At 42.0% G+C, this 25,318-nt stretch overlaps 1 protein-coding gene across 3 annotated transcripts; it reads right to left on the minus strand.

Moving 5' to 3' along the window:
- Positions 1 to 5,045: 5,045 nt before the first annotated feature.
- Positions 5,046 to 24,224, minus strand: LOC135512197 (eukaryotic translation initiation factor 4E-like). 3 transcript variants are annotated; one of them, XM_064933939.1, is made up of 7 exons: positions 24,122 to 24,224; positions 20,631 to 20,731; positions 11,197 to 11,292; positions 10,498 to 10,561; positions 7,552 to 7,665; positions 7,035 to 7,174; positions 5,046 to 6,271 (listed from the first exon to the last, which is right to left on the minus strand). In XM_064933939.1, exons 1-7 carry the CDS (start codon positions 24,164 to 24,166, stop codon positions 6,157 to 6,159), a joined length of 675 nt encoding a protein of 224 aa, XP_064790011.1. In that variant the 5' UTR covers positions 24,167 to 24,224; the 3' UTR covers positions 5,046 to 6,156. The 3 variants fall into 3 exon arrangements, with proteins under 3 accessions (XP_064790011.1, XP_064790013.1, XP_064790012.1); XM_064933941.1 differs by lacking the exon at positions 24,122 to 24,224 and adding an exon at positions 23,455 to 23,546; XM_064933940.1 differs by lacking the exon at positions 24,122 to 24,224 and adding an exon at positions 23,440 to 23,535.
- Between the last annotated feature and the right edge of the window lie 1,094 nt (positions 24,225 to 25,318).

Here is a 25,318-nt window from a genome sequence, read left to right on the forward strand (position 1 = left end):
TATATGATGTTCATACAATATGTTTCCTGGGATTGTTATTAAACACTTCTACAGGCTTTGTACAGATCTGATTATCTATTCAGACCAGAGCGGTATACTATGTTTGAATCAAGTTCTACCTCGGGTTTTCTAAAGCTAGCAGGCTACCATCTTCACATTCCAGCCCAGGCTTCATCTGTAGAGACCCCAGCGCTGCTAAAATCAATGACAACTACGTGCCGTTTAAGGGATTGTTAAATAAATGTTATAACTATTTGGTTTTAAATAATATCACCTCTTGAAGAGCATAGTAGTCAGGACTACACATTTCCGATTATTCCACATTTAGCTCTATCATCAGTTGCACGGCAAGTAACTGCATGCTTTTCATGATCAGTAAACATCCATTGATCCTCATCCTGATAAAGTTAGTCGGACTACTGTCGGACTACTGTCATCACCACTAGATGCCAAGCAAATATAGCATTGCCATCTAGTTTATCCCCTGAAAGTTAACTTGTCTAACTTGCCATATGCATGTGATCTGTTATCATGTTTGTCAACATGAATCGTGATTAAACACTCTCAATGTTGAAAAGGGGATAAAATAATGTTAGCAAACTTCTCTAGTAGGCCTACGTTGGGTGGAGAAAAAAATACATGAGCACTACTTAACTTACCAATATGTTTAGCCAACTGTACAACGTTTCTACCGGTAGCTTGCATTGCAAACATTATGCATATAAGCTACCGTACATCGGCAAATGCGACATTCTGCTGGCACGTTTTGGCGGATCTTGGAGTCTCGTTGTCCTCCAGCAGGCAACTCGAACGCTCTCCACTTTATAACGACCACGAAGCGTACACCAGCAGGTTTAGGAGCGCGGGCATGTCGCAAGTGGCTTGACGAACGCTGAACTGTTCATTGCCACAATGCTGACACATCAACCTATGGGCGACTCCGTGCCACATAAAGACAAGTGCTCTTGAAAATTCCGCAGACTATGCTGTGAAATGTTGAAGTGCCGTCTTTATTTTATTACTTATCGTTCATGCCTACTGTTAACTCTCTGGCATGCTTATCTATGCACAAGCACATTTCTTCACACCCATATTAAGAAAATTAATGTTTTATGTCATACACTAGCTTTACTGTGTCAAGTTTAAAATGCATTCGGTCATTAAATGTGTAACGTGATAGGTAATTTAACATTACAAATGTTTAAAACACACAAATATACAACTTTTGAATCAGCCGTTTTACTCAAATGAATGGGATGATGAAGCAATCTTTGCAAGAGGGAGGGGTTCTGATTTAATTTATCCTGAACTTGCAGCTCTGAAGTATTTGTTCAATTATTCATGCAACTGTGGACACAAATTCCTTTAGGCTTTGGCTAAAGATATAGCAAACAGGGTTGCCCATGGGCAACTATGGAGTATGGAGGCAGACTGTATTGCCACCCCTATTTGCTATATATTTAGCCAAAGCCTAAAGCCTAGGGTTGCCCATGGGCAACTATGGAGAATGGAGGCAGACTGTATTGCCACCCCTATTTGCTATATCTTTAGCCAAAGCCTAAAGCCTAGGGTTGCCCATGGGCAACTATGGATAATGGAGGCAGACTGTATTGCCACCACTATTTGCTATATCTTTAGCCAAAGCCTAAAGGAATTTGTGTCCACAGGGGTGGAAGGAAGCTAATGTAATTCCCCTGCATACAAAAAATTAAAGCATCCTTTGCTGGCTCTAACAGCCGCCCAATCAGTTTGAGAATTGTTAGTAACTGATGGAGAGAATTGTGTTTGACCAAATACAACACCATTTTTCAGAGAAAACGTTAACTACTGACTTTCAGCATGCATAAATAAAGAAGGGTACTCAACGTGTACTGCGCTGACTCAGGTGACTGATGATTGGTTAAAATAAATGGATACCCTTACAAAAAAAGATTGCAGTCAGAGTGCAGTATGCTGCAAATACTGCGTCCAAAAGAACAGTATTTTTTACTAAAGTAATTTTGCAGTATAACTGCAGTTATTCTGCAATTACTGCATCCAAAATACCACAGTAGACTGCAGTTTCAAAATGGCAATATTTTTTGTAAGGTGATACTGTAGTTGGAGCTGCATTGTTAGATTTCAGTGTAGTCTGATGTCATTGATCATAAATTGTTATTGAAAAAACTGCCATCACATGGTTGGAGTTATTTATCCAATATAACCCAGTGTTCTTCAATGGGAGCTTCTCTAACATAAGATATGTACAGTGTGCTGTGCTGTTAATGTTTTATATTTTATTTACAAATGATTTGCCACTGGTCTTACACGAAGCTAGAATTAATATGTATATGGATGATTCCACACTTTTGTCAGCACCCTAAGCCAGTGAGCTCACTGAAATTCAAAATAATATGTTAAGTCAGTATCAGAGTGGGTGATTAATAACAAACTGGTCTTAAGTACATCTAAAACTAAAAGCATTGTATTTGGTTCAAAACATTCTCGAAGACCTAAACCAGAGTTTTGCATAATGGGTGTAACCATTGAACAAATTGAGGAAGCTAAACTCATTGGTATAACATTGGAAGATCAATTATCATGGTCACGGTACATTGACAAAGTTGTTGTAAAGATGTCTGTTATAACAAATCAACTGTACTAGTTGTTCAGGTTCTGCTCTGGTCTTGTCCCAACTTGATTACTGTCCAGTAATATGGTCAAGTGCAGCAAAGAAAGACCGAGCAAAGCTGCAGCTGTCTCAAAACAGAGCAGCACGTCTTGCCCTTAACTGCACATACAGAACATCAACAACATGCATGCCAGTTGTTCCTGGTTGAGAGATTAACTGCTTATCTTCTAGTTTTTTTTATAAATATTAGTCATAAATTCTAGATTGTATGCATTATCAAATAACATACAGCTGACACTCATACTTGCCCCACAAAACAAGCCACCAGGGGTCTCTTCAGAGTAAGTCCAAAACAAATTCACGGGAATGCAGTGTTAAACAGAGCCATAATCACATAGAACTCCCATCTCCAATTACTCAAGCAAACAGAAAAAGTACCTTTACATAAAAAATAAAAACATCATGGCACAATAGGGACTGTGACATGACATACAAACACAATCTACACAGTATTTAGTAGTATTGTTTGTCTATTGTATTTATAATTTGTGTGACTGTTCTTGTATTTTAGTGTATTAGTGGTTGCTACTTGTTGTGTTTTATGTTTTTGTGTGGACCCCAAGAAACGTAGCTGCTTTTTTTTTTAAACCAATAATCAGACACTTAATTCAGGATCAATCGGGGTTAGTTCTAAAGGATTCATTACCATAAAAATGTACCTGTCTAAAAGGTGAGCCACTTTCGTGGTACCGGTTATCCCGAGTTGAACTCAGTTGACCAAAGTTGCCTAACTAACTGCTCAAACCACATATCAGTGCATTCAGAAAGTATTCAGACCCCTTGACTTTTCCAGTTACATTACAGCCTTATTCTAAAATTGATTAAATAAATAGTATTCCTCATCTACACACAATACCCCATAATGACAAAGTGAAAACAAGTTTATACATTTTTGCAAATGCATTAAAAATAAAAACATAAATACCTTATTTACATAAGTATGCTATGAGAATCGAAATTGAGCTCAGGTGCATCCTGTTTCCTTTGATCATCCTTGAGATGTTTCAACATCTTGAGTGGACTCCACCTGTGGTAAAATCTATTGATTGGACATGATTTTGAAAGGCACACACCTGTCTATATAAGGTCCCACAGTTGACAGTACATCAGAGCAAAAACCAAGGCATGAGATCAAAGGAATTGTCAGTTAAGCTCCGAGACAGGATTGTGTCGAGGCACAGATCTGGGGAAGGGGAGCAAAACATTTCTGCAGCATTGGTCACAAAGAAAACAGTGGCCTCCATTCTTAAATGGAATGTTTGGAAACACCAACACTCTTCCTAGAGCTGGTCACCTGGCCAAACTAAGCAATTGGGGGAGAATGGTCTCGGTCAGGGAGATGACAAAAAACCTGATGGTCACTCTGACCGAGCTCTAGAGTTCCTCCGTGGAGATGGGAGAACCTTCCAGGAGGACAACCATCTCTGCAGCACTCCACCAATCAGGCCTTTATGGTAGTGGCCAGACAGAAGTTGCTCCTCAGTAAAAGGCATGACAGCCCACTTGGAGTTTGCCAAAAGGCACCTAAAGGACTCTCAGACCATGACAAACAAGATTCTCTGGTCTTATGAAACCAAGATTGAACTCTTTGGCCTGAATGCCAAGCATCACATCTAGAAGAAACCTAACACCATCCCTACGGTGAAGCATGGGTGGCAGAATAATGCTGTGGGGATGTTTTTCAGCGGCAGAGATTGGGAGAGTATTCAAGATTGAGGGAAGATGAACAGAGTGAAGTAGAGATTATTGATGCGCGCTCAGGACCTCAGACTGGGGCAAAGGTTCACCTTACAACAGGACAACGACCCTAAGCACGCAGGAGTGGCTTCGGGACAAATCTCTAAATGTCTGAGTGGCCCAGCCAGAACCTGGACTTAAACCTGATCCAACATCTCTGGAGACCTGAAAAATAGCTGTGCAGCGACACTCCCCATCCAACCTGAGAGCTTGAGAGGATCTGCAGAGAAGAATGAGAGAAACTCCCCAAATACAGGTGTGCCAAGCTTGTAGCATCATACCCAAGACTCAAATCTGTAATTGCTCCCAGGGGTGCTTCAACAAAGTAGAGTAAAGCGTCTGAATACTTATGTACATTTTTTTGTATTACTTTGAATACATTATAATTTTTTTTCTAAAAACCTGTCATAACTTTTGTCATTATGGTGTATTGTGTGTAGATTGAGAAAAAACAACAAATTTAATACATTTTAGAATAAGGCTGTAACTTTATAAAATGTGGAAAAGTCAAGGGGTCTGAATACTTTTCAAATGCACTGTATGCGGTATAGGGCTCTGATCTATGTATAATCTGTATATTGAACGCACCCCCATGACACTATAATAAGTGATGCTAAACAGACGACACAGAAAAGGAGACCGTGTGGTTCTGGTTTTAATGCAAAGCACTTAACCTTTACTTGAAAGAAGGTAATATACATCCTGGAATTACAGATAATAAAGATACATCATAAGCTAAATCATTTCACGATGGATATATATCCTTTTTTCTCCACTCGCACAGGCCCCAGAGTAGTGCGAAATGTTCTACAGTTTGTTAGGAAGAAAACGGTAAGAAGCAGACCTAAAACTTGTCCAGGCATCTTTACTTAGTATGATACACTGTAAAAAATGTTCTATATTATTAAGCAGTAGTCCAAGTCGTTAACCTCCTCAAAAACAAAAAAAATTGTAAGGAACTCGAGTTTCTTTTTCATGGTTGTCCTCCAACTATGTAGTTCAACTGCAATGCATATATCATAAATGCATGTAAGGGAAACAAAAGTTCAAAATAGTTCTACAAGCAAAGGATCCACAATCCCAGCATGGCTGAAACTATATGTGGCCGATCTTCTGTTACCGCTACTATTCTTTTACACAAAAACAAATTAAGGTACCGTTGTCTTTTCTGCAACAGGTGCATCTGCAATCCCTTCTCATGCCAAACACCTCCAACTAAAGAAGGTTAAAACGCTGGTTGCCCTTTAAAATCTGCTGAATGAATGAATCTCGTCTACTTTTCTATCCTGGGTGGTTGGTGAGAAACACTTTTCATAACAGGGAATGATCATAAACTCTGCATGAGAAAAGGAAAAGGTTTTACAGCTAAGAAAGTTGTCTGTCTTTTAATCAAGCCATAAACGACAGATCTTCTCCTCAGTTACGTTAGTAGGGGGAAAGCCACTGGTATTATTAGTCACATATACTCCAATTCTAAAATTAACTAATTTAACGATCTTCTAGCTCAAATCCCAACAGCTTCAGCTGACGCTGTCCTTTCTTTCTTTCCTCTTCTTCCCGACAAGACCCCGAGGTTAGCCAGCCGGTCCACCGGGTGTCAGGGAGGCGGCTCTAATTTGATATACGTTTCAACAATTCTCTCGTCTGAAAAAAGGAAGGACACTAACAGCAGTTGACAACTGAAAAGTATTAATGGGTTGATGATGCAGGGAGTTGATAGTTGAGCTGAGATTGGGGGTAGGTGTTGATCAGACTGAGTACATGTTCTTGGTGGTGGAACCACTCTTGCTAGACGTGTCGTCATGTGACTGGTAGCCAATCAGGAGCTTGATGGGGATACTCAGGCGCTCTTTATACTGTTGTCTGGAGAGAGATGAGTGAGATAATATTGAATAGGTTCTCAGTACAGTCTTACATGCATTGTCTCTACTTAGTGGGCAACTAGAAACAGAGCAGTACTGTTAGTCTCAGAACCGATGGCATTTCTGCCAACTACACACTTTTTGCACTGCCGGGTTAACTTAAAAGAAAACCTTTTCACCTGAAAAGTTTCACACATGAATAACATACATATGATTATCTGAACTTGTTCAATTCACATAATATACAGAATTTGCTTATGTGCCAAATGAAATGTGTAATTGGTGGATAAAAGAGTGTGTGCGCACGAGAGACTCAATTGGGTTTTCTCAACTCCTCACGTTCTTTCCTCACCTCCTTTGGAAAAAGGTCAATGGTAAGCGAGGAAACGTAGAAACCAATGCGCGCGTATGAAATTAAGCAAATTCCGTTTACAAGGGTGCAATCCCAAAATATATGTGTAAAGTGGTAAAAAGAAATTAGCTAGTTGTGCTAGACATTTTTTGATAAAACAATAAGCAGCATATTGTTTTTAATCAATGTGTGCACGCTTTTCTCCTTCTAGAAAACTGTGGTTTCAAAGGGTGTGTGGCAGATTTCAAAATTCTTTGATACACCTGAGCATCCTCTACTGGAGAAAGGCATTCGAGGAAGAAAATCCTCTTCACTTATTAACAAAGTGAACACTTATCGGTTTCCAAGTCACAGAGGAGTGGAGGAAAGGACAGACTTTTGCCCAATTGACAAAAGGCCAGAGATGACCTACCCTATTGTCACGATGGCTTCCTTGTTCTGACAGTTTCCGGTCCAGATGGATATTTTATCTCCCTTGGGTCGGATGTTGACCACCGCTCCACACACATCTTCACTGGCCTCATCAAACGACTCACCGATTAAACACAACAGCTACAACACACACACAGTACATGATATTATGGAATCAATAAAATGTTTTTACGTGTTAAGTTGCCCTCTAGCAATCCATTCCATACATTAGATTATTTGACAATACTTTGGAAGTATAGTCATGGACAGTTCCAGCAGGGTTGTGTTCATTAGGTACCATATGGAAGAAAATTGACTGACTGGACCATCCAAAAATATTTTTGTGTGTCCTAATGAACTATTCCAAACTCAGAGCCGTATTCATCAGGGCACACAACGGGAAACATTTAGCAATGAAAATTAGCTTTCAGTTCAGGTAGTCCATCCTTGTTTCAGTCCCATTTTCTTCCATTTGGTGTCTAAGAACAGGACCCAGGTTTAAGAATAATGATGCTGACCGTCTCCATCCAGTAGCGGTCGAGGTCAATTTGTCTCTGCTGTTTGCTGAGGGTCATCAGCCACCTCCCACCCAGCTTGTTCTTGTCATCCTCCCACATTGGCTTCACCCCATCCTGAAACACACAGAGAGCAGTAGGGGAACGTTAGGTAACTTGACCCCAATCTACATTCTGAGCAGGGTTTCCATTAGCCGGCAAATTTTGAGACATGTCTTACCTTGCCTTAATGTAGCCTATAAGCAAAATCAGAGTTAGAGATCATAAAAGGAAATCAGACGAATGAAATAAATTCATTAGGCCCTAATCTATGGATTTCAAATGACTGGGAATACAGATAAGCATCCGTTGTTCATAGATACCTTTAAAAAAGGTAGGGACATGGTTCAGAAAACCAGTCAGTATCTGGTGTGACCATTTGCCCCGTGTCCGACTCATCTCGATTGCATAGGGCTGATCAGGCTGTTGATTGTGGCCTGTGGAATGTTGTCCCACTCGCCAATGGCGGTGCGAAGTTGCTGGATATTGGCAGGAACTGGAACACGCTGTCGTACACGTCGATCCAAGCATCCCAAACATGCTCAATGGGTGACATGTCTGGTGGAGTATGCAGGCCATGGAAGAACGGGGCCATTTTCAGCAACCAGAAATTGTGTACAGACCCTTGCGACATGGGGCCATGCATTATCATGCTGAAACATGAGGAGATGATGGCGGCTGAATGGCACGACAATGGGCCTCAGGATCTCGTCACAGTTTCTCTGTGCATTCAAATTGCCATCGATAAAATGCAATTGTTTGCTATCCGTAGCTTATGCCCGCCCGCCCGCCCATACCATAACCCCATCGCCACCATGGGGCGCTCTGTTCACAACGTTGACATCAGCAAACCGCTCGTCCACACGACACCATACATGCTGTCTGGCAAATGTCTGGTACAATTGAAACTGGGATTCATCCGTAAAGAGCACACTTCTCCAGCATGCCAGTGGTCATCGAAGGTGAGCATTTGCCCACTGAAGACTTATGACGCCAAACTGCAGTCAGGTCAAAACCCTGGTGAGGACAACGAGCAAGCAGATGAGCATCCCTGAGACGATTTCTGACAGTTTGAGCAGCAATTCTTCAGTTGACTCAATTTGAGACGTCTGTGGCATTGTGTTGTGACAAAACTGCACATTTAAGAGTGGCCTTTCAATGTCCCTAGCATAAGGTGCACGTGTGTAATGATCATGCTGTTTAAATCAGCTTCTTGATATGCCACACCTGTCAGGTGGATGGATTATTTTGGCAAAGGGGAAATTCTCACTTACAGTGATGTAAATACATTATGTGCACCAAATTTGAGCGAAATAAGATTTTTGTGCATATGGAAAATTTTTGGGATCTTTTATTTCAGCTCATGTACCATGAGACCAACACTTTACATGTTGCGTTTATACTTTTGTTCATTGTGTATTATCATTCGAAATGGATGTAAAAAAACAACACTTTCCTTCATGTCCGCGCAGCAGGCCAGGTACTTCTATGCGTGCTCAGGCACACACACTCCCTCAACATTATCAGGACAGAGAAACCAGGCATGCTCATTGCTCACATGGAGCACTCCAAATAAAAGACAACGGAAAAAAAAAATTGCATTAATGATGGTTATGAAATAAACCAAAACTTGTTTCTCACAAGTGTAGCCGGTTGTGAACTCCGCAAATAACGTTTCCACTGAGAATGAGAACGGCAAATGACTAATACACGCATTAAAATAAATGTAACCAAAATGGGGATTAATAGTGCATTTACTACTAGTGACATATAAAATGGGTAATTTTTAAAATATTTTTTAATCATCTAAGTGCAAACAATTCACACAATGAATGCACAAGTATTGGCAGGAGCCATTCTGGAGAGGCTCGTCTATATCTTGGCCACACGCCCCTCCACTTCTTGTCTCAATTTTTAATTATACTCAAGACACATTCTCTTCACACATATTTTAGATGCTTTTCACTGACAGCCCAGCTCAATAAGCAACTAGGCCTATTGCCACGCGCACTGCCCAAACGACAGGCTTCCCGCATAGGCCTACGAGCTTGTGATTTGAAAGAATACACAGCAATTTTTTTACAAGAAGCTAATGATCCTCGATTCCTCTGTGGCTAAGTTCTGATTTCTGGTGAAGTATGTGGAATGAATTTTTAAATGATTCTGTATAGACAGGAGAAATTAAATAATTTTGGCAAATGTATTTCCATTTTCTTCCCGATTAGACCCACCACTATGCCATTTCTCTCCTGTTCTACTGGTTTTCATAGCAACTTTCTTTCATTGTCCAGAAGCCAAAGGCACAATCCTAGTCACATTAGCAACACATCTTAGTTGTTGCATCTTTAGACCCCCCCCCCCTTAGAACGTCTCTGTCACAAATGGAACCACTATCAGGTGCGCTGTTTACAATGGCGTTTTCCCAGGTGTGCTGTTTTGCCAAATTGTATTTTGGGAAATGTTTGAAAATAACGTTTTATTGGCTGCTTCATTACATGAGTTGCATGTTCTGGTTAAGATGCATTACCATAATCTAAATTTGAATTGTCATTCTGATCACCATGGGTAGACGCCCTAATGGGTTATGCACCCAACGCATATGGGTCCAGTACATTTCTCAAAATGGCCTGTAAATTAAAATCTTCCCGGACATATTGTCCGGCGCCACATTTTCTTAATGGAAACCCTGATCCTGGGCCCTTATTCATAGTGTCTTAAAGTAGAAGTGCCGATCCAGGATCAGTTTTGCCTATCAGATCATAATAAGATTTTAATGGATAGGAGAAACCTGATCCTAGATCATCACTCCTACTCTGAGATGGTTTATGCATACGGACCCTGATGTTTTCATTTAACAGAACAGCGACAAGTTCTCTGAAGGGATACAGTTTGTTTCAGAAGTGAACTTACCTTAAATAAGCAGTAGTCACAGCCGAAGCCCAACTTGCTGGGCTGCTGTATGTGGTTATATAATCTACAACACAAAACCAAGAGGCACACTTAAACAAAGGCCCATATGCAACAATATTAGACACCACGATTATAAATATCAATGTCCTGTTCCATGTTATTCTCAATCATTTCTATTTGGAGACAACTAATGACTCATTTGGGCTCCTGAGTGGCGCGCCGGTTTAAAGGCACTGCATCTCAGTGCTAGAGGCGTCACTACAGAGCCTGGTTCGATTCCATGCTGTAACACAACCGGCCGTGATTGGGAGTCCCACAGGGCGGCGCACAATTGGCCCAGGGACGTCCGGGTTAGGATTTGGCCGGGGTAGGCCGTCATTGTAAAAATAAAAAACAAAGTTCTTAACTGACTTGCCTAGTTAAATAAAGGTTATATATATATATATATATATATATATATATATATATATATATATATATATATATATATATATATATATATATATATATATATATATATATATATATATATATATATAAGAAATGAGGCACAGATAGCAATGCAATGCATAGAACTGCCAGTCCTTTACTCCACATAGACACTTGTATCAACTCTGTACAACGCACTCTGTCATGGTTACATCATAGCGTGGAGAGGAGAAAGAGGATAAGGAGAAGAGACAGAGGACGAGTACTCACGCCCAGAAGTCTTCCACTGTGTCAAACTTTGCGATGAGACGAAGGTTCTCTGTCCAGCTTTTGCTCTTGTCGTTTTTGAAATACCACAGGGCCCATCTGAGGAGAGAAGACTCAGTCAGAGATTCCCTATCGTGCTCCCCAGTACCCACAGACAGAACAGGTTGGACGTTTACTGTCATGAATCAGCAGTCATGACAGAGACCTGATTGCAGTAAAATTCCATGTGAATGTTGAGTAACCGTGATCTCCTCTTGTGCACTCTGGACATGCGTTGGTAGTACCTAACTCGTTAATGACCATCAGGTCGCTAATGACCTGGTACTCAGTGCTCAATTGTCCCTCAAACCACTCTGACAATGCAACTGCATTCAAAAACTCAACCTCACCAAGATTGAGCAATTTGAAGAAAATAGTTCAACAACTGTTTGAAACTTAGAGGAAAATATGGCGTTGTAGATGTTGTTTCAAAGCCTAACATCGAAATGGACAGCTTTCTAAGATTGATTCATTAAAAACGCATATTAGAGTTTATGCATACACATAGCTGACATTTATACAGTGCATTCGGAAAGTATTCATACCCATTTACTTTTTCTACATTGTTACGTTGCAACCTTGTTCTAAAATTGATTAAATTATATATTTGTCTTATCAATCTACACATAATACACCATAATAACAAAGCAAAAAATGTTTTTTTAGAAACTCAGCAATTCAGTTTTTAGAAATTAAAAATTAACTGGACGTAGCCATTCCTCTAGTGCAGTGGTCCCCAAACATTTTATAGTCCCGTACCCCTTCAAACATTCAACCTCCAGCTGCGTACCCCCTCAAGCATCAGGGTCAGCGTACTCTCAAATGTTGTTTTTTGCCATCATTGTAAGCCTGCCACACACACACTGTACACAATACATTCATTAAACATACGAAAGAGTGTGAGTTTGTCACAACCCGGCTCATGGGAAGTGACAAAGAGCTCTTATAGGGCCAGGGCACAAAATATAATAATAATCAATAATTTTGCTCTTTACTTAGCCATCTTATATACAAAACCTTATTTCTTCATAAAACATGGTGAATAACTCACCACAGGTTAATTAGAAGGGTGTGCTTGAAAGGATGCACATAACTCTGCAATGTTGGGTTGTATTGGAGAGTCTCAGTCTTAAATCATTTTCCACACAGTCTGTGCCTGTGTTTAGTTATCATGCTAGTGAGGGCCAAGAATCTACTCTCACATAGGTATGTGGTTGCAAAGGGCATCAGTGTCTTAACAGCACGATTTGCCAAGGCAGGATACTCTGACTGAAGGCCAATCCAGAAATCTGGCAGTGGCTTCTGATTAAATTCTATTTTCACAGAATCGCTTGTTGCAATTTCGATGAGCCTCTCTTGTTCAGATATCGGTAAGTGGACTGGAGGCAGAACATGAAAAGTTGAACTTCTTTGGGATAGGGGGCAGCATTTTCACTTTTGGATGAATAGCATGCCCAGAGTGAACTGCCTCCTACTCAGTCCCAGATGCTAATATATGCATATTATTATTAGTATTGGATAGAAGACACTGAAGTTTCTAAAACTGTTTGAATGATGTCTGTGAGTATAACAGAACTCATATGGCAAGCAAAAAAAAAAAAAATCCAAACAGGAAGTGGGAAATCTGAGGTTTGTAGTTTTTGAACTCACCCTTATCGAATACACAGTGGGATATGGGTTATTTTGCACTACCTAAGGCTTCCACTAGATGTCAACCGTCTTCAGAACGTTGTTTCAGGCTTCTCATGTGAAGGGGGGCCGGATGGGAGCTGTTTGACTAAGGGGTCTGCCTGCAGCCTTGTTCTCAGTCACGAGCTTTCACATGAGAGGTAGCTCTCGTTCCATTGCTTTTCTAAAGACAATGGAATTCTCCGGTTGGAACATTATTGAACTTTTATGATAAAAACATCCTAAAGATTGATTCTATACTTAGTTTGACAAGTTTCTTCGACCTGTAACAAAACTTTTTGAACTATTCGTCCAACTGGACCAGATCGCGCTTTTGGAAACGCCCTAACAAAAGAAGCCATTGGACATAAATGTACATAAATAATGGACATTATCAAACAAAACAAGCATTTATTGTGGAACTGTGAGTGCCTTCTGATGAAGATCATCAAAGGTAAGTGAATATTTATAATGCTATTTATGAATAATGTTGACTCCCCAATATGGCGGATATTTCTCTGGCTGGTTTGGGCTCTGAGCGCCGCTCTCAGATTATGCTTTATCTGTAAAGTTTTTTTTGAATTCTGACACAGCGGTTGCATTAAGGAGAAGGTTATCTAAAGTTTCATGCATAACACTTGAATTTTCATAAACATTTATAATGAGTATTTCTGTGAATTCATGTGGCTCTCTGCAATATCACTTCATGTTTTGGAATTACTGAACGTAACACGCCAATGTAAAATAAGATTTTTAGATATAAATATGAACTTTACCAAACAAAACATACATGTATTGTGTAACATGAAGTCCTTTGAGCGTCATCTGATGAAGATCAAAGGTTAGTGATTAATTTTCTCTCTATTTGTGCTTTTTGTGACTCCTCTCTTTGGCTGGAAAAATGGCTGGGTTTTTCTGTGAGTTGGTGGTAACCTGACAATCGTTTGTGGAGCTTTCGCTGTAAAGCATTTTTGAAATCAGACAGTGGCTGGATTAATGAGAATTGTATCTTTAAAAATGTGCCTAATACTTGTACGTTTGAGAAATTTGATTTATGAGAAGATTTCTGTTGATTTGTATTTGGCGCCCTGCAATTTCATTGGCGAGTAACTGACTGGCCTAGTTAAATTGATTTTATTGATGTATGATATTAAGTTAAAATAAGTGTTAATTCAGTATTGTTTTAATTGTCATTATTACATTTTTAAAATACATTTTTTACTTTAATTGCCGATTCATCGGTATTGGCTTTTTTGGGGGGTTTCTCCAATAATCGGTACCGGCGCTGAAAAATCATAAATCGGTCGATCTCTACTCTGAATAGTTGAAATAGAATCGTTCACAGGCCATGCCTAGAGTGCCAACCATTCCGGTTGAGGAAATCTCCCGGCGTGCCTGGGGGGGGGGGCACTGCTGACGCAGAGGGAAGGGCCATAGTAGTTGAGTGATTTCCGCTAGCCAGTGTTTCTCTGTCCAATGTGGTGTTATTAGTATGAGAGAGAGAGACCCTTCTCCTGCACTTTGGCTAAAGGTGGGCGAAATCAGGGCCAGTGGGGGGGGGGGGAATGCTTCCAGAATGACCCGTGGCCACTTGGGCGCCAACGTGTCCAAAACGTTAATGCTAGGGACACTGCAAGGAGTTCCGGGCAGTTTGTGTGAGCAGAACATTAATGGGGTCCCCACACCCCTCTGACCGTTCTGCCCTTGTGGGTTGCACCCCAACCTGAGAGAGACGCGTTCGTCGTGACTAAAACAGTGCACATCTTGGCACCCTGTGACAAAAACGTTGGGTGTCTCCAGGAATGCAGTGCTACCATGCAATCTATAGAATGTGTACACAGTGATGGTTATAACGTAATGAGCTCAGACCTAGAGAAGAGATCCAGCATTGAAACCCTCTCATATTCAAGCATCCTAATGGGATGACTAGTAAAGCTGATGCCATCAAACCTAGCAGCCTCAGGCATGTTTTGAAGGAAACCAGGTTCCCTCTGTGAAACAGTACTAGGCAATTCTGGAATGTTCTTATACAGGGTTAAACCTAGAAAAGAGATCTCTGACCGTGTCAGCGTGCATGCACCTTTCAGGGGATCTTAAAAGGTTAAGTGGGGTCGACCTGGGTGTGGCGAGGCACAGGGCTGTGTCTTCCTGGGCAGACAGAGCTGGAGGGCTTCACCCTTCCTCATTTTCTCCTTGCACTGTTTCTGCATCATCTCGACTGTGGGACCGAAAAGGCATGCCCAATCCCTTCCATGCCAACACAGGCTAACACCGACACACCTTGGACAGGGTTCTCGGCGGAGAAAGGTGTACTCCAGTCACAGGTAACCTCCTCCAGACATTCTGGGAAGACTGGTACTAATTGCCCATTCGGCTTTGGGTATCCTCTTACCCTCGTAGCGGGATGTGGTGGTTTCCGCTACTGCATTAGACCAGGAAATCACCGGTTTATCTGAGAGTTCACACACATCCTGCAGGTCCACACGAGAGCTGGTGGGGATGGTGCCCTGCCTGCGTGTTCAGTTTCGGATTCCCCAGCAGGAGGTTTGGTGGCCTGAGGAGATGGAGTCTGTTTCCGTCAGATGATTCCAAAAGGAAACTGCCGGGAAAACCCTATGTTGTCTCCAATCAGGAAGCCCGGCAGGGAGGTCGCAAGGTTGTTGCTGGAGTCCTCCAAAAGCGGGGCAATGTCTTCGAGCTGGTCGCCCCAGCCAGCTAGCAGTCGCTTCTGGATACCCTGTGGGGATATCCATGGCCTCCGATGAGCCATCGGGGATGCCAGACCCCATGTTAGGGTCCTGTTGACTCAGGCTAGCTTGGTGTGCTAGCCTGCGACAGAAGCTCTTCACGGTGAAGGGGGCACAATGTGGACAGGAGCCAGGGTAGGCTAACACTTTTTGGGCATGTTGCAGCCCAAGGCAAGCAGAGCACACAGTGTCTTTGGCCGATATCTTGTTTCCACAGGAGCAGAGTCATCTCCTCGTTTGGGGTGGGTGATGCTTTTCTCGCCATAGCTGGAATGCTATGTTTTTAGCTGTCAGAAAATGATTAGCGTGGTAGGCTAGTCTGATAACCCACTAATCACTAGGGATCTCCGACAGTGGCACTCAGTGAAAAGAAAAGATAGCTTGGTGTAGCTAGTAAAAAAAGAGAAAATGGTCATAGTAAAAGGACAAAAGCTAGCTAGCTAACGACCAGTCACTGTTTGGATACAGCTAACGTGGTCGTGAACGAGTTCGCTGTGTTGCAGCTGTAGCCGTTCCTCTCTCTAACTATGGTTAAGGAAATTGCCACCACCGCACAGTCACGAGAATAGCCCCCGGTGAGTGAGTTGTAAGCTCAACTGTGAACAGTTAAGCTAATTTTGGAAAATACAGTCATGTCCAGGTAAGCTTTCTGATGAAAAGCAAGATGAGGTGTGAATGACTCAAGACGCTGTGTCTGACCTTTTCTAGGGTAGGAGGGACATCCTTCCCCAACGCACACGTCTCGACATCCAGCCCTAGTGGTTAGAGCATTGCGCCAGTAACCGGAAGGTTGCTGGATCGAATCCCCGAGCTGATAAGGTAAAAATCTGTCATTCTGCCCCTGAGCAAGGCAGTTAACCAACTGTTCCCCGAAGACGTGGACGTCGATTAAGGCAGCCTGCCGCACCTCTCTGATTCAGAGGGGTTGGGTTAAATGTAGAACACACATTTCAGCACAATACATTGTTGGACAACTGACTAGGTATCCCCCTTTCCCAATCATGGCTGGCATAGTGTAATAAAGGCTTCTGACGAATAGGCTGGGGTCATGTCCAATAAGTTAAACACTGAAAAGAATACTAGAAAGAGAACAGAGCTTAAGCTTTTTAAAGCGACTTTCTCAAATCATCAATAATGTTGAGAAACAAGACGATGTGTGCCATGACTCGTCTGGTGAACCAGGATGAGGTCACAGACAGACGCGTAAACAAACACTAATGTGTCACTTGAGGTAAAGTCTGTGGACTTATGGACGAGTAGGAATTACCTACACTAGGTAATTCCTACTGTAGTATTACAGTGTGTGTGTGTGTTGCGTGACTCCAGACTTCCTATCCCTGGTATCACCCTGAAAAACATAATAAACAGGAGGAAGAGATTTCACAAGGCAGTGTTTGGCCTTGTTTTTTCTCTGGTGCAGACACCCCAAAGTAACATTCAGAGAGCTGTAAAGTAACAACACCAAAACCAATAGAATTTGAAATCCACTGGACTAAGATCACATTTTCAAACAGGACAAAAGACCAGAACCATGGAGTTTTAAAGCATCATACTAGTCCAGAATCAGTGGCTAGCGAGGAACAGCTTCCACCTGAGAGGCAGGGACAGAACAGACGGAAAGGTCTAGAGAGTGTCTATCCTGAGGCTGTGCTCTATGTCAGCAGTTCTACCCAGCCTGCTGTACTGCCTACAGTAGTCTATGGCCTAGGGCCCTATTGAATAGACAGCCACTGGATGGGATGTGCTAGAAGAGACAAAAGTGGTGGTATCACAATGTCACATCTGTAGAGTGCAAGTATGATAAGCTTTGTTCTTCATCTAGGTTTAGGCTTAAAGCGAGCTGTGAGAATGTAAAGGGAAATATGGGAAAAACATTTTGGGAAGCACCAAAGCTTTTTATTGGCATTGTGAGCATGACCCTAGTATCCCAACTGGGTTGTGTTCATTTGAGCACACAATAACGTTTGTTAAGATGTTTTGTAACTGAAATCAAAACTTAATTTGACAAGCCCAGCTGTCCTTTTCCTTCTGTGTGGTGCCAATGCCTAATGAATAAACACAACCCTGGTGTCAACTATGAGCAGCAAGTGTGTTGTAACCAGCAGCCAGCTATCAAAAAAGTAGAACTATTGTACCAAACAAGCACTGCTTCAAGCTGAAACATCTACAGGACCCACTTAGAGTGCATTCGTTAAGTATTCAGACCCCTTGACCTTTTCCACATTTAAAAAAATTATCATCAATATACACTCAATAGCGCATAATGATTTTTACAAATGTTTGCAAATGTGTGTATATATATATATATATATATACACACATATAAAATAAATGAAATATTAAATTGGCTGTGTGCTTCGGGTCATTGTCCTGTTGGAAGGTGAACCTTCTCCCCAGTCTGAGGTCCTGAGCGCTGTGGAGCAGGTTTTCATCAAGGACCTCTCTATACTTTCCTCTGTTCATCTTTCCCTCAAGCCTGACTAGACTCCCAGTCCCTGCCGCTGAAAAACATCCCCACAGCATGATCATGCCATCACCATGCTTTACCGTAGGTAGGCCAGGTTTCCTCCAGATGTGACGCTTGGCATTCAGGCCAAAAACCATCTTGGTTTCATCAGACCAGAGAATCTTGTTTCTCATGGTCTGAGAGTCCTTTAGGTGCCTTTTGGCAAACTCCAAGAGTAGCTTCCGTCTGGCCACTCTACCATAAAGGCCTGATTGATGGTGTGCTGCAGTGATGGATGTCCTTCTGGAAGGTTCTCCCATCTCCCCAGAGGAACTCTGGAGCTCTGTCAGAGGGACCATCGGGTTCTTGGTTACCTCCCGAACCAAGGCACTTCTCTCTCGCTTGTTCAGTTTGGCCGGGCAACCAGCTCTAGGAAGAGTCTCGGAGTTTCCAAACTTCTTCCATTTAAGAATGATGGAGGGCACTGTGTTCTTGGGGACCTTTTTAGTACCCTTCCCCAGATCTGTGCCTCAACACAATCCTGTCTCAGAGCACTAGGCTCAATTTATTCGACCTCATGGCTTGGTTTTTGCTCTGACAGGCACTATCGACTGTGGGACCTTATATAGACAGATGTGTGCTTTTCCAAAATAATGTCCAAATAATTGCATTTTACCACAGGCAGACTCCAATCAAGTTGTAGAAACATCTCAAGGATGATCAATTTCTAAAAATGTGTTGTCGTTTGGTCAGTATGGGGTATTGTGTGTAGGTTGATGAGGAAAAACATTTATTTAATCCATTTTGAAATAAGGCTGTAAGGTAACGAAATGTGGAAAAGGATAAAGGTTCTGAATACTTTCCGAATTACCTGTAAGTCATGTATGGTTAACACAGCTACTGTACACCATCTGGGTCAGAGAGAAAGTCTCAGCTACTTGCTGTAGTGTGCCACGGGATACAGTGGCAGACTATGCAGTTTCTCTGCGTATTAACCTATGGTGAATAATATGGCAATCACTAACAGAGTAGATTCAATTAGGACACATTCTATCTCTTCTAGTTCTATCTGTTATGCTATATAAACCTGTTATTCTGCAAAGTAATAAGCTTATGTTTCGGGCTACCTTTGTCACTGATTGTTGCATGTGCCGATTACCACAAGAATTTGTCTCCCTGGAAAAGGCACTAATTGTAATGCCTAAACAGTGACATACAGACGAGAGGTCGACCGATTAATCGGAATGGACGATTAATTAGGGCCGATTTCAAGTTTTCATAACAATCGGAAATCTGTATTGTTGGACACCGATTTTGCATTTTTTTTCTCTCTTTCTTACACCTTTATTTAATCTTTATTTAACTAGGCAAGTCAGTTAAGAACACATTCTGGTGGGTTAACTGCCTTGTTCAGGGGCAGAACGACAGATTTTCACCTTGTCAGCTCGAGGGGGATCTAATCTTGCAACCTGACAGTTAACTAGTCCAACTTAATAACGACCTGCCTCTCTCGTCGCACTCCACATGGAGCTTGTTACGCAAATGCAGTAAGCCAAGGTAAGTTGCTAGCTAGTTAAACTTATCTTATAAAAAACAATCAATCATAATCACTAGTTAACTACACCTGGTTGATGATATTACTAGATATTATCTAGCGTGTCCTGCGGTGCATATAATCTGACTGAGCATACAAGCATCTAAGTATCTGACTGAGCGGAGGTAGGCAGAAGCAGGCGCGTAAACATTCATTCAAACAGCACTTTGGGACGTTTTGCAGGTCTTCGTTGTGCGTCAAGCATTGCACTGTTTATGACTTCAAGCCTATCAACTCCCGAGATGAGGCTGGTGTAACCGAAGTGAAATGGCTAGCTAGTTAGCGCGCGCTAATAGCGTTTCAAACCTCACTCGCTCGGAGCCTTGGGGTGGTTGTTTCCCTTGCTCTGCATGGGTAACGCTGCTTCGAGGGTGGCTGTTGTCGTTGTGTTTCTGGTTCGAGCCCAGGAAGGAGAGAGGAAAGGGACGGAAGCTATACTGTTACACTGGCAATACTAAAGTGCCTATAAGAACATCCAATAGTCAAAGGTTAATGAAATACAAATAGTATAGAGAAATAGTCCTATAATAACTACAACCTAAAACTTCTTACCTGGGAATATTGAAGACTCATGTTAAAAGGAACCACCAGCTTTCATATGTTCTCATGTTCTGAGCAAGTAACTTAAACGTTAGCTTTCTTACATAGCACGTGTTGCACTTTTACTTTCTTCTCCAACACTTTTTTGCATTATTTCAACCAAATTGAACACGTTTCATTATTTATTTGAGGCTAAATTGATTTTATTGATGTATTATATTAAGTTAAAATAAGTGTTCATTCAGTATTGTTGTAATTGTCATTATTACAAATAAATAATACATTTTAAAAAATGTGCTTTTTTGGTCCTCCAATAATTGGTATCAGCGTTGAAAAATCATAATCGGTCGACCTCTAATACAGACAGAAGCACACACGCACGCACGCACACTGGTGTCCATACTTATTTTGCAAGGGGTGTTTGATGTACTGCTGAGAACCAGCAACCACAGGTGGTGCAGTGAGGATAACTTCAGGTTGGGGCTCTTCTGTTTCAGGTGCATTCTGGATGGGATGACACCAAAAACATGAATCAATACAATATAAACTGTTCGCAGGAAACCTGCCAATAGTAATATCCTTAGACCCATCCTGTCAATAGTTCTAAACATTTACAATCATAACAAAATCAAGGATAATCATGTATATTAACTACTTCTGATACTAGATCAATACTAAATGTGCAGGTATTCCATCCATGTCTGACTAGAATATAAAATTTTGTTTCAAGCCAAACCTAGAATTTTAGATCCATGTCTGCCATTTCTACTACTGAATGATGCATACAATGATTCAACATGCCTACTGAATATCTACCAACATCTCTGTTGGAGCGGTGAAGATCTAGACTTTCACTATTGAAAGATCAAGAACAAGCTCCGACTGACACACTGCCCTAATTTGAGTGAGGAGACATTGGGTAGCTAGTCTGCTCAATGGCCTTACTGAAGAGCTCAGTGACTTTCAATGTGGCACCATCATAGGATGCCATCTTTCCAACAATTCAGTTCGTTAAATTTCCACCCTGGTCAACTGTAAGTCCTGCAATGCACAATGACGCTGTAGGTGTGATGGAGGCATAAGATCATCATGATCATCAAGAATCTAAGTGTGCGTTCTCTAATTCTCTCCTTCTCTCTCTCGGAGGACCTGAGCCCTAGGACCATGCCCCAGGACTACCTGACATGATGACTCCTTGCTGTCCCCAGTCCACCTGGCCGTGCTGCTGCTCCAGTTTCAACTGACCTGAGCCCTAGGACCATGCCCCAGGACTACTTGACATGATGACTCCTTGCTGTCCCCAGTCCACCTGGCCGTGCTGCTGCTCCAGTTTCAACTGTTCTGCCTTATTATTATTCGACCATGCTGGTCATTTATGAACATTTGAACATCTTGGCCATGTTCTGTTATAATCTCTACCCGGCACAGCCAGAAGAGGACTGGCCACCCCACATAGCCTGGTTCCTCTCTAGGTTTCTTCCTAGGTTTTGGCTTTTCTAGGGAGTTTTTCCTAGCCACCGTGCTTCTACACCTGCATTGCTTGCTGTTTGGGGTTTTAGGCTGGGTTTCTGTACAGCACTTTGAGATATCAGCTGATGTACGAAGGGCTATATAAATAAATTTGATTTGATTTGATCATGCGCAATGTCATGTATAGGCTGGAGTGGTGTAAAGCTCCGCCGCCATTTCCACTGCTCCAGAGTACAATGTGTTCTCTGGAGTGATGAATTACGCGTCACCATCTGGCAGTCCGACGGACTAATCTGGGTTTGGCGGATGCAAGGATAATGCTACCTGTCCGAATTCATAGTGCCAACTGTAAAATTTGGTGGGAGAAGAACAATGTTCTGGGGCTGTTTTTTTCATCGTTCAGGCTAGGCCCTGTAGTTCCAGTGATGGGAAATCTTAACGCTACAGCGTTCAATGACATTGTAAACGATTCTGTGCTTCCAACTTTGTGGCAACAGTTTGGGGAAGGCCCTTTCCCATTTCAGCATCACAATGCCCCTGTGCAGGTAAATACAGAAATGTTTTGTTGAGATTGGTGTTGAAGAACTTGACTGGCCTGCACAAAGCCCTGACCTCAAACCCGTCTAACACCTTTGAGATGAATTGGAACGCCGACTGCGAGCCAGGCCTAATAGTCCAACATCAGCATCTCACCAATGCTCTTGTGGCTGAATGGAAGAAAGTCTTGGCAGACATTTTCAAACATCTAGTGGAAAGTCTTCCTGGAAGAGGCGAGACTTGTAGCAAAGGAGGGTGGGAGAAGAGGCTTATGGCAGCAAGGTGGGGGACTTCATATTAATGCCCATGATTTTGGAATGAGATGATCGATGAACAAGTGTCCACACACGTTTGGTCTTGTAGTGTACTTCATTTGACTGGGAGGCTCACTCACTAATGTTATCTGGCTAAACCCCTTTCAAACACTAATGTTGGCATCTAGCTACCTAATTAATTAATGTCAGAGTATGTCGTATAGCTAACGTTAGTTTACATAGCTAACTAGGTAACGTTAGCCAATTCAAATTAGGAACACCATTTAGCTAACGTTAGCCACCTAGCCTAGAAAGGAAGCTAATAATTAGCCAACTAGTTAGCTACGGATATTCGAATAGTTAATGATAGATCCGTTGCAAATTCATTATGATTGGCCCCAGAACAGGTAGTTACATTTGGAAAAATCGTTCCGATTCAAATGGTCTCGGTAGCCCCATGGCCCCAGAGCAGGTAGTTACATTTGGAAAATTCCTTCCGATTCAAAATGGTCTAGGTAGCCCTATAGCAACTAGTTAGCAACTTAATGTAAAACTTAGCTAGCACAGGCAGCACGGACACACGTGTCCAGATGTCACCAGTTGATTTGTGTAAATAAAACCGATCACAAATATGATTAATATATTTGAAAGGGCAAAATTAAAATGATAGGTGGTATGATATATCAAATTATATTGAATTTAAGATCCAAGTGTGAACCACCGATGTCCAGTCCCTCCTTAAGACCAATGCCACCCCCTAAATCCATCGCTAACGTTAGCATCCATTGCTGAGCATGTTGGAACCAGACACCCGAGGTTTCAGCTTCCGAAGCCAAATATTCAATTGAAACCGGGTATATTTAACTGTCATAAGATTAAACTTGATATAAAAACATGATTGGTTTATTTTTTGTCTTATGTGTCGTGTGGTACCACGAAATGTCCATATACCTCAATCTCGCTTACCGGCTCCGAAGTCGCCATCTTGCCTGTCAAAATTAACCTGTCCGTTCCGCGCTAGTGCGTCACGAACCACTAAAAAAATCTACGGAAACCGAGTAAGCCCACTATATCTGAGGGTATACTTTCCGCGCGCAGGACTTGTATCACTATTTATGGCCAATTATAACAACTATTTCAATCTCCATTACAGACTGATAGGTAAATATGTCACTATGTGACAAGGAAATGTGTTGACTTCTGTTCACAAAAGAAAATTCCTGACATTTCGAGTAGGCCTACACGTATATCAGGAGTATTGCTATAGGTTGTGTCTGAAGAAAGATTATCTATTATATTGACCAGATTGATATTCAAGTGGCGGCTCTAACTAACAATGAAAATAAATGTCTTAAAACATGGAAGGCAGTTGGCAGGCTTAATTATACCAGATATTTTATAGAAAGGAGATGGGAATCCCGATGGACAAGAGTGGAAAAACGTATAACGCAGCAAACTGTCGACCAATCGTGTTCACGTCGTCAAACTGCTTCACGCGGTTGATAAACTAATCGCAGGCAATTCCTTCTCAAAGTCAGGGTGAGTCTTGAAACGTGCCTATATTCCTCGAAAGTAGATAATGTCACGATTCCAAAGCTGTACAATGTTACAGATAGCAAGTTAATAATCTCACATCTTGGAAAATAATTATATTGTTCTTCTTGTTGACGAAATTCATGCTAATGTTGGATTTTTGAGCAAGCGCCCAATTCACTCCTTAGAGGAGAGCTCGCCTTGTCCCAAAATAGCCCAGAATGCACCGCGCGGTCTGTTGACGTAGCATGAGCAACGTCCACAATGGTTGTTAATACGACTCCAATTAAGTATCCTATCTCCTTAAAAATATCTCTGATTATAGCTCACTGTCGGGAGCGGGCCGCTCTCGGAAGGGGGCAAGATCAGGTGGGATCACTCTAGCCAATGAGAGGGCAGATACGCGGAGCAACTAAGGAAGTCCAGAGAGGACATGAATAAACTACAATAAATCCCTAATTATGTCGAGATTACAATTTATTTATCTCGTGATCATGATGTAACAAAAGTTTTTTTTTTTGGGCCTCCCGAGTGGCGCAGCGGTCTAAGGCACTGCATTGCAGTGCAAGAGGTGTCACTGTAGACCCAGGTTCGATCCAGGGCTGTATCACAACTGGCCTTCATCGGGAGTCCCATATGGAGGCGCACAAATGACCCATAGGGGGAGCAGCATGACCATTGAGAGGATGTGGGGACCAAAGTGAAGTAAAAAAACAAACAATACAAATTGTAGTTAAATTGTAATAATATACATATTAACAACTGCAACAGTGATGCATGCATGTTGTTGATTCAGAATCTTGAATTTCATGATTTCTTTCAGTTTTTGCAATGATGCCCCTGTACTACCCGTGTCTGAGGGATTGAAGCAGGAAGAAAATGGCATTGCTTGGGTGGCTGGGGTCCCCGATAATCTTCTTGGCCTTCCTTCGACACCTGGTGTTGTATGTGTCCTGTAGGGCAGGCAGTGTGCACCCAATGGTGTGTTTAGTTGCATGTATAACCCTCTGAAGATCATTGCGGTCCGTGTGAAACACCAGGACAGTATGCTCTCGATGGTGCTCCTGTAGGACACTGTGAGGGCCCTCAGGGATAGGCCGAATTTCTTCAGCATCCTGAGGTTGAAGAATCGCTGTCGTGCCTTCTTCACTATGGTGTCCATGTGGTTAGGCCATTTCAGCTTCTCTGAGATGTGCATGCCGAAGAATTTGAAGTTATTGACTGTCTCCACGGCGGCCCCGTTGATGAGGATGGGGGTGGTCCAGCCTGGTTCCTCCTAAAGTCCACAATCAGCTCT

This window comes from Oncorhynchus masou, chromosome 24 (genome assembly GCF_036934945.1).
Source record: "Oncorhynchus masou masou isolate Uvic2021 chromosome 24, UVic_Omas_1.1, whole genome shotgun sequence".
In the NCBI taxonomy this organism is placed as follows: Eukaryota; Metazoa; Chordata; class Actinopteri; order Salmoniformes; family Salmonidae; genus Oncorhynchus; species Oncorhynchus masou.

Excerpts from the sequence above, each read along its gene's own strand:
- LOC135512197 (XM_064933939.1), bottom strand. The coding sequence starts at position 24,166 with ATGAATTTCGTCAACAAGAAGAACAATATAATTATTTTCCAAGAT. Across the intron at positions 10,562-11,196 it reads ACAGTGGAAGACTTCTGGGC|ATTATATAACCACATACAGC; the intron begins GTGAGTACTCGT and ends TTTGTGTTGTAG. Across the intron at positions 7,175-7,551 it reads ACCGCTACTGGATGGAGACG|CTGTTGTGTTTAATCGGTGA; the intron begins GTCAGCATCATT and ends TGTGTGTTGTAG.